Here is a 14,612-nt window from a genome sequence, read left to right on the forward strand (position 1 = left end):
GTCATTCCTCAGTGACCATGACTTCTACACAAACACTCAGGCTCCTAGGCTCTTCAATTTACCATGGTTAAACTCATTAAATGTCAACTCGAATGGCTGCTGCTGGGCCAATTTGACCGAAGCCCGTACAAATGACCATTTCTCTCAGTGCTCTGATGGGCTAGGTAGAATCTGATTAGACAGAGTGGAACAAGTGCCTGCCACACACGAACACATAGGAGCGCCCACGCACACACATACACACACACACACTCCTTTTTGTCATTCGTCAGTTGTTGTTTTGAAACAGCCACTCAATAACTCCCCAGGGCCCTCAAAGCTAACCCGGTCAATTGGCATCTTTTGCTCCCGCACCTTCCACATTATTTTATGGGCACGGCACACTTTGGGTCTCTGGACCCGGTTGTCTTGTACCACGGCCCAGAGTCATCTGCATTAAATCACTGCTGAGTAGCAACAGCTGCTGCATCAGATACGCTACCTGGATCTGGAATCAGGAAATACACTGGGATGAGTGTGTTTGTGTCTGTGTGTGAGACAGCGAGACAGACTGACAAAGTGAGAGAGGTAAGCAGTAGTGCCACAGTCCTCTAGCCTCCAGTAGACGGTGAGTCCAGGACCAGTGTGCCCATTCTGATAAGAGGCAGCCTTGCTCGCTACTTCTTATCTCCCGGCCAGTGCGCCGCTCCTTCAAAACGATTAAGCGTCACTCTTAGCCACGATTCCATTAGATTGTCTCGTCTATATGATCGTAGTAGCCAAACGGGAAAAGGCTCAATATTTTCATAGGGATGCGATTTCTGCATGCTGGTCTTGTTGATTTCACGAGTGGGTAGAAGGGATTACACCCAGTGTCTCCCATGATTGGAAAATGAAACGTAGCGAGGCGTGGCTGCATTCGAGCTTAGTGAAAGATAGGCCTGTGTGTTCACAGTGATTCTGACTAGGGCATGGACAGAGCGTACCACGGGAGGCAAGACTCACAAAATTAGTCAGATAATTAATGGAAAATGTGTCAATTACTCGATAAAACTTGAACAGAGAAAAATTTACAATATATCACAAACCCCAAAGATTTTTCCCCGGACAGTTAATCAAATGTATTTTATAAAAACCTTTTTACATCAGCAGTTGTCACAAAGAGCTTTTATAGATAGCTATCCTGAAACCCCAAAGTGCAAGAAACAACAGTTACTGCACCGTTAAAGTGGGAAACAACTCCAGTATGTTTCCATGATTCATACAGTGGGAATGATTGTACATGAGAGTGGTCTCTGAATGCTTGGCTGGCAGCCCGATATGTTTTACTCACTGTGTTTTAATGGCCGTCCTGGTGGAACTTAGCCAGGCTTTTGTCTCAGAAAGACAAAGAAACAACTTCACCACTGACCTTGGGATATTTCTGCACTCTGCATGGTAAACGTCCCAGACCAGAGTTGTCTTGGCGGGAAACAGGAGAAGTCAGCTGCCCACTGTTTAACACCAACACGTGACGTGAATGTCATTTGTCGCCACACGCGCACACGCGGAGAGAGACTGGTTGTACAACGGGCAAAATCTCTAACAAGGGCATATTTGGCTGGTGTTGGATCCACTGAATGTATTGTTATTTAGGCCTATTCATGTTGTTGTGCTGTGCAGTCGTGTAGGACAATCATGTAGTGGTGTAAAGTGCGTCCTCTCTGACCTATAGACAGTAGCCAACCACAGGCCCTTGAGTTAAGGGTGTCCTCTCATTGGCATGACTCATTGTTCCTGTTCCACTTTCTGATCTTAGTTTTCTGACTTTGCCGTCCTTTGCTTCCTTTGGTGCTCTCTTCTTTTTCCCTCTCTCTCCCACTCCTGTTCTCCCTCTGTCTCCCACTCCTGTTCTCCTTCTCTCTCCCACTCCTGTTCTCCTTCTCTCTCCCACTCCTGTTCTCCTTCTCTCTCCCACTCCTGTTTTCCCTCTCTCTCCCACTCCTGTTCTCCTTCTCTCTTCCACTCCTGTTCTCCTTCTCTCTTCCACTCCTGTTCTCCCTCTCTCTCTCTCCCTCCCTTTTGTATCTCCTATAGTGTCTACCTCCTGACAACACCCTCTTCTCTCGTGCTTTCTGGCTGGCTACCAGTACACCGTACTGAGCAGAGCCTTGTGTGCTCACAGCCAATTTGGAAGGAATTTGTTCTTCCATTAAAGAGAATATTCGGCGGCACTTTCACGTTTTTCCCCCTGTATCACTTTGAGCTGAACTGCCTCAACTAGGCAGCATCACATAGCACATAAGGGGAAAGAGCGTATTGGCTAAGAGAAGAACAGATTTCGTTCAGTTTCCAGTTAAAAGGCAATGTTCTTTACAAGACTGTACCCAGGTGATTTCCGCTGCAATAACCCGACATATAACTGGATGGGGATTCAAGAAGATGGGGTTTCAGTGAGGAAATGATCAAGCTGTGCTAGGAGGGGACATTGTTCTGTTTGCGACGTGAGGGCTTTACGGAATCATCCAGTACATGAACACAGCAAAAAACTGGGTTACGGTTAAGTACAAAAATGAATAAATGTGGAATAAATACTTGAGTTAGGCAAAAAAAAATAAGCCAATTGGTTTAGAAAATGTTGGTTGTAACAAAAGAGAAAATTCGGAAAACAAGAATTAAAACACACTGACATATCAAAAATCTTAATTAGGCCTATTTTCAGAATTTTCTGTCTGAACGACAGCGTCGGAGGTGGTGAGGCCGGACACTAGCATTCATTTTTGGGGATGCCGCAAGTATATTTTTCCCCAGCTGTTTCCTTGAATCCTCCACCGCCACGGCTTTGCCTGTGTTGAGTTCCAGGTAATTGTGAATGCACCGCCAGGGCAGGGAAACTCACCACGGTGCATACAGTAATTGGAGTGACCACAGTATTTTCACCGGCAAACCAGAGTGTTTCTTGCCGGATGCATTGCTGGACTTTCTACTAAAACCATTTTCAGACCATTACTGTGGTCATCATGTGACCAACCAGTGTTCAAACCCAGATCGTTTACCATCGGAGTCTGTTGAGCAAAATAAAATGGCCACCCGCTCAACTGAGAGGTTTACCGCACCACACCGAACATACTCAGATCAGACTTACATGGCTGTGGTGAGTTCCAGGTGCCTGAATATTGTCGTGTTATCCGTCACTTTGTGTACCGCGATGTGTATTAAAAGAATTAAGAAAACCAGAGGAGATCAGACCCAAGGCCAACTATGGACAGTATCAAGACCACATGTTCATCTCCACAGACCGTAATATTCCCGTTTCCACCATACATACGGTCTACACCACCACAGCCAAACTCCCTGAACGTAAACGCAACTATTCCAATTTTAGCCATTTTGTGTGATGGTAAAGTTGTGTGTGTACTTACTTTTTCCACATGAGGAAATTGTATTTCTGTTTATTTTTTGCCTGCATGAATGGTTTCAAAGCATTTCTTTGTACAATGTGGGTTACCTTTATCAGTGGATGTGGCTAGGATTCATCTCAGATATCCATGTGTCAACATATGAAAGGAAATGGAAAACCCACTTTCAAGGGGGTGTACTTTTAAAAATGATTTTACGAACAATACACAAGACAATTATTACACATCTCTGTCTGTCACCACAGGAGGCAGTCACATTTGTTTTCCGCTTTTGTTAGAAGTCAGATTCATAGTGAGGACAGTGTGACTTTTTAATAGCAACATATATGTGGCTGTTGGGAAATGTTAGTTTACCCTCTCTGTGCTAATTATGATGACTGTGTGTGTGTGTGTGTGTGTGTGTGTGCGCGCGAGTGTGTGTGTGTTTGCATACGCCTTTATGAACATGAGATGCTTTGATGTCCATCCTTGTGATAAAGTCAGAAGACGGAAAATAAACATCTGTTTTTGTTTGTTCTTTGAAGTCCTTTTTTTCTGAATCCCAGAAGCCCTGACAACCAGGTATTATGTTCATCAGCAGGAAGCGTCATTCTGCCTGTCTGAGGCCCCGATTGATGTGTCAGAATGAAGTGTGTGTGTTTGTGTGTGTGTGTGTGTGTGTGCTGATCCACAGATGCGGCTGCTGTTGAAACAGAACGACATCCACTAAGTGGCTCAGATTAGACACACATCAGAATTGCACCCTAATCCCAGTTTGGTGAAGTACTTTTAACCAGGCCCACACTGAAAAGTGGTACAACGCAAGTGGTACTAGATTATAGGGTTCTCTTTGGAACGCGGACGTTCTGCCTAGACAGGGCATTATAGAGTGGGTGGGTTCCTCTGTAGCACAGTTAGCAGAGCGTGGCGCTTGCAATGCCAGGGTTGTGGGTTTGATCCCCACACGGAGACAGGACAAAAATTTATATAAAATATATACAGTATTCCAGCTGACTACCTTGTGAAGCTGGTTGAGAAAAGCTGTCATTAAGGCGAAGGGTGGCTACTTCGAAGACCCTAAAGTATAAATGTGTGTATTTAATTTTGTTTGACACTTTTTTTTTTTCACGAGTGCTATTTCATAGTTTTTATGTGTTATTCAACGATGTCGAAAATAGAGAAGTTAAAGAAATACCCATGAATGAGTATGTGTGTCAGAACGTTTGACTGGTACTGTATGAACACACTACAATGACACTGTCTGCTAAATGTTAATTATACACTAAACTTGACTTAGATAATGACAGTGGGGCTGTTAATGCTGGTCTCAACAGGGCCATCTGGACTCTGTGGTATGGGGATTAACAGCAGCCAATTTGACCCAGACAAAATACATCTGACCCCGTTTGGTTGTGTTGGTTAGGCAATTTAGCGTGAGTTGTGCTAAGGTTTGTTGAACAGTTTTTCATCCCTGTCAGAGAATGAGACCTTTGTTATCTAGAAGCACACTCGCCCCTATCTCTGACACACACACACACACACACACACACACACACACACACACACACACACATACAGTACATCGGGCTTTCCCCTCCTGGTTACCAGCATAATAAGATGTTTTCACAGCCAGGTTGGGTGCTTGTTGTCGTATGTTCTGTTGGTTCGGCAGGAGGAAGGGAAGGGCAATATTTCTCTCCATGTCTATAAAGCAGCTTTAAACACACACACACACACACACACACGCAAACACAATATATATTAAGAGGCCCCTAACCTGAAAGGCGTTCTTACAGTGTTTCTAAGTAAATCAAGTGATTTCACAGCAAAGGCGCTGTTATCGGGTTTCCCCAGTCGTTCTACATGCTACTGAAAGAGGGAGGGCAAGTCCCAAATTGCGCCCTACTCTCAACGCTGACAGCTGCTTTAGACCGGGCCTCGCTGCTCTATAGGGTGAATGAATGTGGGAGCGTTTGGGAGACACTCTATTCCCTGAGGGTGTGCCAGCGCAAGGGGACATGAGAGTGTCAGGAACACCAGCCGCCCCTGATTCAGGCCCCTCGCATACCGCGAGCAAACACACACACACACACACACACACACACACACACACACACAACATGATTTACCCTACACTGGGTGGTGAGCACATAGGATGACGGAGGCTCCAAACCCATGGAAGGTCACTGTGCCGTTGATTTGGATTCGGGCTGAGCTGTCAGACCTTCTTCTGCGTAGTTTGCCCTACAGTGTGACATATGGTGACTCCGCCGTGCGACACATCGCCGACTGTGGCACCCATCCGGTGTCAAGCCTCCGGGGCCACTTGTTGAATCTCGTCCCCTGGAAAGCCGCTGAGTTCCCTGGTTCGGAGGAACTAGTGACCGACAGAAAGAGAAAGAGAGGGATGGACGCAGTGAGAAAGTTAGAAAGAGGAGAGTAAACCAGATGATATTTCTCTATATGTCATCTGATTATCCTGGTCCACCTCAGGGACACATGCCCATGAAGGGATCATGGAGTTCTACTCAGCTTCGCTGTGATCACACAGAAACTCACAGTCACAGCCACGTTTCTCTTAATGAGCCTCGAGCATCATAGGCCAAGAATGGTCTGTGAAAAGCTACTTCTCCTTCTCTACTCTGTCTCTAATCTCTTTACTCACTTTACTCTCTGTGTCTGTGTCTCTCTCTTTCACTCACTCTCTCTCTCTCTCTCTCTCTCAGTTTTTCCGTTTGTTATTCTGGTCCTCTTTCCAAATCCACCTCTGTAGGGATTAGACACGCGTCTGTAAGAGTACCTTTTATCCTAAAGTCTGTTCTGCAGTATTTATACATCCACTCCTAAATATACACATCCTAGCATAATTCTTGGGTTCTTGAAAGAAATCGTTTTTTCGTATATCCAACCACAGTTTATGAACCTGCGTTACACATGATTAACCCTGTTTATAAGCACCACGGTCCGTAACCCTGCAACATTACAGGTGGCAGACCACAGGCCAGACTCCCAAATGGTGCCCTTTTCCCTTTACAAGTGCCCTGCCTTTGACCAGAGCTATCTACAGTAGTGTTCTCTGAAGGATTTATGGTTCTATTTGGCCCAGTTGGTGGGTCTTGAGAATGCATTGACCTGCAACTGTCTTCGTGTTGTGGACCGATTGAAATTCCCCTGGCTGCTCTCACCAACTGTGCTCTGTTAGAGTATTAATATTTAATGTAGCATTTGGCTGAAAGCATTGCATAATAGATGATTCTGATCGTGGCTGACAGAGGTGTGTGTGTGCGTGTGTGCGTGCGTGTGCACAATACTGATACATACTTCATTCTGATTGTAGCTAATAGGCCTCACCTGAGTTTGTCTGTTCATTATTGTGTTACGCGTACGCCAGGATCTTTGTGTGTGTGTGTGTGTGCCAAGATAGGTTAGTGTGTAGATCCTGAGCTACAGGAGTGCCCTCCCCCTGCCTGCTGTGTCTCTCTCCAGCTGCTCCTCCACAGGAAATCAGCTCTTAGCTCCCCACGGATTCTGCCTCCTCGCTGGGCAGAGTGGCGGAAGCACAGCCCAGGACGGTGTGGGCGGGTATTTGTTCTGGGCAACTATGCTAATCCACAGTGACATGGGTCGGCACGCTGAATCGGGCTGAGCATAGTGGCGCACGGTGCAATGGACAGCCATGTCCCATTTGGAAACGGAAATCTTCAAATGAATTTAGCGGCTGCTGCCGAGCTATGGCAGCATACTTAGGGAGCACTACTGTGAAGAAGTGGTTCCGATACAGTGTGTGTATACACACACACACACATACATACACACACACACACACACACATACACACACACACACACACACACACACTACAAACAAACCAGGACCCCGCACTAACCAGCCTGCCTCCGTGTTCTCCACAGATCACCACGTTGATCAACCACAAAGACAAGCCCAAGAAGTCGGAACGGACCCAGCGGGCCGTGCAAAGGGTGGGCCAGGCCGTCAGCGTTGCCGTGGGACGGTTCGTCGCCGTGGGAGAGGCCATCGCAGCGGAGAACGAGGAGCTGAAGGAGGAGATGGGCGTGGCCTGCTTTGAGGCCCGCAGAGCAGGTAGAGGACTGGGGTTGAACTGAGGCAGGTCTCTGCTGGGCGTGGCCTGGGCCCTCTGCATTGGCCCTTGGCAAAAGTAGGGCATCGTGTAGGGCAGTGGTTCCCAACCAGGGGTACTAGGACCCCTGGGGGTACTTGGCCTTTCCACAGGGGGTACTTGAAAATACTCATGACACCACAGACTTACTAGTGAAATGAACATGAGGGGGTATTTCAGGGGTACTCCTAGAAGTGCAAATTCTTTTTGGGGGTACAGTAACTGAAAAAGGTTGGGAGCCACTGCTGTAGGGAATCCGGGTGTCATATAAAATGCTGTCTGGGTGTACAAATGAGGGTGTTGGAGGGCGGTGGGTTTTTGAGTTTTTGCTATTCATTTGAAATGCAATATTTATTTGTATGTTTCCATGTGAACATCACGTGCTGCTGTCCCACACAAACGCTGGGGCTTCCTGAAGTTGTAAGCTTTGTTGTTTTAGTTCACCTTCAGTTAAGTTTGTGTTGGCAAGTCTCGAGGCTAGACTGGAGTGAGGCTGCCCGTGTTCTTGCCCGAGGGGAGGAAATGTGGAGACGGAGAACCGAACGGAGAAGAACAGCATGAGCCGGGTTCGGAGAAGGAGAGGACCGCGCCGTATTCCTGATTAGCGCCTGGCGTCGTTGTGCACCAGACACGTGGAGCTGCAGGCAAGATGGAGGGTGTTCTGAGGTTTTCCTGATCCGTCTCGCTGAGAGGGACACAGGGAGAGAGAGAGGCGGCCTATTCTCAGCTGTTGCCAGTTGCATCCTTTTTTTCCAGAGAGACAGAGAAACACAAATGTCCAGTCGCTCTCAGAATAACTACCACAGTGAGGGAGGGGGGGTGCCCACAGCACGCAGGCTGTCACCGCTGTTTCTGTTGGACAAAACGCTAGGTTGGTGACCCAGCTTTGCACCACTCTCCATTTGAATAATAGCCACAGTACATGAATAGTGGTGGAAGCCTGGGGCCCAAAGCTCAACTGCGATCTCGTCCTGTTGATGTGTTAAGTCCAACAGAAAATCTCACAAGGCACGGATTCAGACCCCAACACAGGGGATAATGGGTTTATAACGGAGGAGACCGACCTGTGTAGCAGCGTGTTTAATTCCCCAGTGTGCTGATTTGAAAAGCTCTAAACCCCAACAAAAGAACTTGCGAGAAACATCAGTGAGAGTGGTCCACTGTGGCCAATTTATTCCTTTTACTCCTCCTTTCAATAGTTTTCTTACCTTCTGTACTTCATGGAGAGATTTTTTTAAAAAGAAAGAATGTCTACATTTTCCTCTTTCTGGGGCGGAATGATGTTGTCTTCCATGTGATGGGGGGGAAAAAAACGGAAGGAATAAAAGGAATCAAAGATCAAGCCTTAACTCTGCGGGAAAAGAAGATGTGCAGAAGGAGTGACGGCCTCTTAAAGTGAAGCCAGAGGGAGGGAAAGACTAATCGAGCCTCCAACAGCCGACGCGGGCAGACGGGCAGTTCTCTCTGTGTCGGACGTTGGTTAATCACCCATTACCAACTCATTTTCAGCTGACTACTTTCTCCACTTCATGAACTATTACCCCTCTTCGATTTGTTATAGAAGTCGTTTAAGCCTTTTCCTGTAGCACTTTTAAAAGTTGACAGTTTTTACGGTGACCGTTTCATCTGCATTGTCTTCAGTCTAGGTGTAAGCCTTTTAGATTTTCATTGCCGTCTGGATTTAAAACCTGTGGGGATGAGGCTCAAACGTGCCGTGTAGTTCAACTGGAAAGGCCACGGCATTTGCCTCGCCACGGTTGTAGTTTTGATTCCTAAGGGCAGCCACTCCTAAATTATCTGCACTCACAATTGTAATTCGTGCTGGATAAGTGTCTACTAAACCCCAAAAATGTCAATGCTCCTTCTTTGTCATCTTACGTGATTTGAGTTGATTTTCCCACCTGGTGTAGGTAGTGTAACGTTGAGTCTAAATCCATTTAGCCTAATTAGTGTTTTCTGGGAATTTTTGTTCTGCCTGCCCATTGAATATAGCCTGCCACAGACCAAAGGACTTGCTGCCCATTGAATATAGCCAGCCACAGACCACAGGACTTACTGCCCATTCATGGATGACTCACTGACTAGTAAAGTGTCGGCTGGTTTATGAAAGGAAGTCCAATTGAATAATGTTTATGTCTGTATGTCACTGATGTTTTATGTCAGTCATTTAGCTGACCCTCTTATCCAGGAGCGATCCATTTGGAAGCCTGGGGTTGATCGGTTGGCCATGATGTTTGGTAATGCCGTTTTACAGCCAATCAGACTGACAGGGCCCTCTGCGGGAGTATGTCCCCAGTCCAATGCCTGGTGGACTTCATGATTCGTCAGTGAGGCCCTAGCACTTACTTAAAAAGAGGCAAATCCCATTTCGGTCAATTCGGTTCCCTAATTTGCATGCTGCCACAATTGCTTTTTGGTTATTGTCTGCAGAAACATGATTAAAGAAAATGGGTTATACGATACAACCTAATGACACGTATATATATGGTTTTAGAGAGGATTACAGACCTACTAATTTGACTCAAGTACAGACAAGAGTAGCTAACTACTACTTTCTTCTTACCCAAGCACATGTTTAAAATGGCTCACCATTTTCTTGGCAGATAATCTGACGGCGGGGACGAGGAGGCCTGCAAAGTGAGAGCGGAGGTCCATGTAGGGTTCCCGCCAGTTCAAATCCTGCTGTAAAACTGTAAATAACACTTTCATCTCAAGGGAAGAAAGGTTTAATGGCCACCTAAATTGTCATGATAACATCGTCTAGGCAGACCTAGACTGTATCAAAAAACCATTAGCAATGCATGGTAATTATTCAAATCACAGTGTTTCTGTAGTAAGGCATGTTATAGTTTAAATAATATAATACATATGTCTTGGGAAAACATTTCAATAAATATGGTTGTGAGACCAGTGTATAAGAATAATAATACAGAAATACAAGTACGAAGAAAGATGTTAAAAAAATTGTCATGAATGAGAAAACTTAAAACACCATTTTATAAGACTTCAACTTCTCAAGATCATTTTACTAATAACAAAATATTAGAATAAATAAATCAAGACAGAGGACAAATGGAGGAAACCGAAAGAGTGAAACCAAAAGACGAAGGCCCAACCCTGTGAATTAAAATAGGACAAGTGTAAAGTAATGGAGGGGGGGTTTGGCAGTCATGCTTCATTTTTATTCCGGACCCTATTCTGGCCTTCAGCAGAACCCTTTATGAGTCAGGCTGGATTCCTTCGCTGGTTCTGGGGATTCTGGAATCAACAAGGCTGTCGGACACAATCAGTGCATCAGTGAAATGTCTTTCGGGGTGCCAGCCAACCCTAAGTAGGGGGCCAAAGCATGGAGCCAATGTAAGACACCCCCACCCCCCGCCCACCCCCCCTCCCCCACCACCACTCTGCAGTCCATGGGACTATTCCAGCTATTTGTGTGTTGGTTTTCCTTTTTTAGCCATTCTTTTCAGCTGTCAGTCCGGGCTTGTTTTTCAGTGTTGCAGACAAACTAGGGACCCTTCTGTTATTCTGGCAGCTCAGCTTGAAATGGCCTAGTCATGCCCCTCAGACGGCGAGCCAACTGGGTCGTGGCAGTGGCTGGCGTTACACTGTTGCAGTGCCACTGAGCTGAATTTAGTCCTCCAGTGCCAGTCTGTCCGGGACATGGGGGGACAGGTATGAATGGTTTAATGGGGGCAGCCTGCGAAGGGACGCAAGAGGCTTTGGCTGGATAAGCACCTCCAACAGTCTGATGCTGGATTACGTATGTGATTATTTGGTTTACGTAACTTCCAGACACATTTTAGTTTGGAAGACTTGTGTTTTCGTCCAACACTGAATGTTGACCTGTCTGGAAGTGGGATTGATTTTTAAAGACAGCCATGAAGCTGAATGACTGTGTATGAGATTGCAGATATAAATTGATAATGTATTGGCCTGGGTCCAATTTGTTTGTGCAATCATCCGCAGCTACAAAGTAAGAACTGCTGCCATTTCGGTCACACAGTTGGTCAACTGCAGTTTGCCAAGGCTGTGAAATCGGTTGACAGGACTTCCAACAAAATAGTTTGGCCTGTTAATATATTTTACAAGTTTGTTGTATTTGTTATAAAGTCTTTGGAACTTTTTATACATAATTTACTATTTTAGCTTGAGAATCAAATTGTATATTTAGGTTAGATTTAGATTAGATTAAACTTTATTGTCATTGCACAAGTACAGTAGAACGAAATGTTGTTCGCATCTAACCAGAAGTGCAAATAGAAACAACTAAGAACGATGCATGTTATAGGTGGGATGTATACATGTGCAATGAAGGCAAATGCAAGTACAAATGGCAATTCTAAATGTGCAATGAAGGAAAATTGAAGGTAGAATGTGCAACTGAAATGCAGGGATAGCAGCAATGATGTTCCCGAGCCAGACATGTATATGTAACAACTTAAAACATCCTTATCAGACTTGGCAAAGCAATGTCAGAGTCCAGTAGTACAAAGAGAGTAGTGCAACAAGGTGCCTGAGAGGCAGTACTAAGCAGTGGGCAGGTGGGTATGGTTAGTAATGGGTCACAGAGTTCAGCAGAGTTACAGTAGCTGGAAACAAACTGTTCCAGAGCCTGCTTTCTAGCACAGGCTTTATTTTTATTGTCTTTCTTACTAAAATGACTCACTACTGTAAGGAATTGTGACATAAACCCCTTTTCAATTCCTCAAAGGGGCCGAATGGGATCGCGGTGTACCGATCAACACCATCATCCTCATCATGGCCGTCTTTCCTCGTCCTCTAGGTGACGCTATTGCCCAGCTGACGGACGTTGGCACTGCGGTGGCACCCCCGGCGGATGGACGCACCACGGTGTTCAGCGACAGGACCGGCATGGTTAAGGCCGCCCGCATGCTTCTGTCCTCCGTCACCAGGGTCCTGGTCCTCGCCGACCGCATCGTCGTCAAACAGATTATCGCCTCACGCAACAAGGTACACACGGAGTCAGACGCGCGTTCAGGCGCCGACGCGCCACGGACAGTGTTCTGTAGACACGTGGTACATGTTGATATACGCTGTCACAGTGTGGTTAGGGGACAGTAGATACACGCATACACAAAGACTCGCCGATGCAGAGAGCAATTTAGGTACAGACTTCTACAGACCACTTCTACAGAGACAGACCACTTCTACAGACCACTTCTACAGAGACAGACCTCTTCTACAGACCTCTTCTACAGAGAAAGACCACTTCTACAGAGACAGACCACTTCTACAGAGACAGACCTCTTCTACAGAGACAGACCTCTTCTACAGAGACAGACCTCTTCTACAGGACAGACCTCTTCTACAGAGACAGACCACTGTCACTCTGCTCTGGAGATAATGGAGGGGAAGCAGCATATTTACCTTCAGATTAAAAGACCATAGCCTGTTTTTATACCTGGTGCCTCCAGGAAGGGGACATGATGTGCACGCACACACACACACACACACACACACATAGTGTCTGGGGGAAAGGGCCTAATCATGTCTAGTAAGGCCTGTGTGCACAGACAGGAAACTGGGCTGCTCCCATTACTGGCAAACACAATTTAATTTTGAAGCCAATCTCTGTCTGATAACAGTAATGTTCTCCGGCCTGAAGCCTGTCACTACGGTTTACCCTCCCAGAGCCAGGCCCACCATCTGACACACACACACACACGGAGCTCCGGATGGATGATATGGATGACACACCGTCATTCATGAGCGAGTTACAGTTTTGACTTAAATCAACACCTTCATAGAGCCTGAAACATGTTTCAATTAATACACTGCAAATGTTGCACAATCCGGTATGGCAGGGCTCTTTATAATCTTACCTAAAAAAGACACAACTGTAATCCAGTTGAAAGAAATCCCTTTCTGTGAGTACCCCTGTTTGTTTTGTGCTTCTAGGCTGTGTCTCTCTGTGTTATGTGTCATAGCAGCAACATACCACCCTGAGTCCCTGCTGGCTGGCCTCTGGGGCTGAGCGAGGTCGGTCCTGGTCAGTCCCTGCATGGTGCACCAGCAGCTGCTTGAAGTGGTGTTGGAGGGCCAGTAGGGGGCGCTCTACCCTCTGGTGTAAAGAGGGTACACCCCCAGGGCAATTATGGGGATGCTTCCCTGTGCCGGTTGCAGTATTTCAAACAGACTGGTTTAAGCGCTGAAGATCCTGTGATGTGTCTTCATGCTTATCCGGCTAAATGTCCAATCTGGGTGATCCCAAGCCAGCCCAGAGCCCAGTGTGTTGGCTCCACGGCGTAACATGGCGGGGATTGATTGGTCTCTCAGGTGTTTGCCAGGGTCGGTGTGACGTCTCCTAATAGCAGAAGATGCAGATATTAATGATCTGCCCGTCAGCCAATCAGGAGACAAATCCACTTTTTGTCACTATGTCCTTTTCCTGTTTCCAAAAAACGGGTCATCCATGTGTTTACAGTCAGTCATTTGTCATGACAAACTGCTTTACTAAACACACACGCACACACCCACACACACACACAGATACTCATGAAGAACTGCACAGACGTGTGCAGTTATAGTGTGGTGTTTCTGATGTCTTCCCAGGTCCTGGTGACATTGGAGCAGCTGGAGAGTGTGTGCACCTTCCAGGAGTTTGTCCAGATCTTCAGCCAGTTCGGGAATGAGATGGTGGAGTTTGCCCACCTGACCGGGGACAGGCAGAATGTGAGTAGAGTCCTTCTCCTAAAGTCACACCTTCCTTTCCACTAATCCTGGCCCACACCCCGAGGCTCTCGCTCTCTCTGTCGGATCACCAAAACACCGGTGGACAAAACACCATCAGACTGGTGGTGGTGCAGAGGCCTGTATATGTATGTCTGTGGTGGTGTGCATGTGTGTGCGCATGTATGTATTTGTGTGTGTGTGTGAGTTACATTGCCGTGCCACTGGGCTTTCCAGCTCGTAAAACTAGGCTCCTGTCTCAATGGATCAAGTGAAGTGTGTGCGTGTGTGTGTGAGAGACCCTCCAGATTGAGGACTATGCCTGAAGCCACATTGGCTTCGTAACCTCTCAGACTGCGAGATGACACAGATAGCAGTGTGTGGATGATGAGACCTGGCTGCGCACGCACACACACACACACACA

The 14,612-nt window shown here is 46.5% G+C and overlaps 1 protein-coding gene across 3 annotated transcripts in view; it reads left to right on the plus strand.

Annotated features, from left to right (window-relative positions):
- ctnnal1 (catenin (cadherin-associated protein), alpha-like 1) overlaps nucleotides 1–14,612 on the plus strand; it is a 51,326-nt gene that overhangs the window by 21,454 nt on the left and 15,260 nt on the right. For 2 of the 3 annotated variants that reach the window (XM_020050430.3, XM_010891538.4), the window contains 3 exons: nucleotides 7,268–7,457; nucleotides 12,281–12,468; nucleotides 14,071–14,190. In XM_020050430.3, coding sequence (XP_019905989.2) covers nucleotides 7,268–7,457; nucleotides 12,281–12,468; nucleotides 14,071–14,190 — 498 coding nt within the window. Of the gene's footprint in view, nucleotides 1–7,267; nucleotides 7,458–11,146; nucleotides 11,258–12,280; nucleotides 12,469–14,070; nucleotides 14,191–14,612 lie in introns of those variants that run through there. The other variant, XM_020050432.3, reaches the window with a different exon arrangement.

Source organism: Esox lucius, chromosome 10 (genome assembly GCF_011004845.1).
Source record: "Esox lucius isolate fEsoLuc1 chromosome 10, fEsoLuc1.pri, whole genome shotgun sequence".
Lineage (NCBI taxonomy): Eukaryota > Metazoa > Chordata > Actinopteri > Esociformes > Esocidae > Esox > Esox lucius.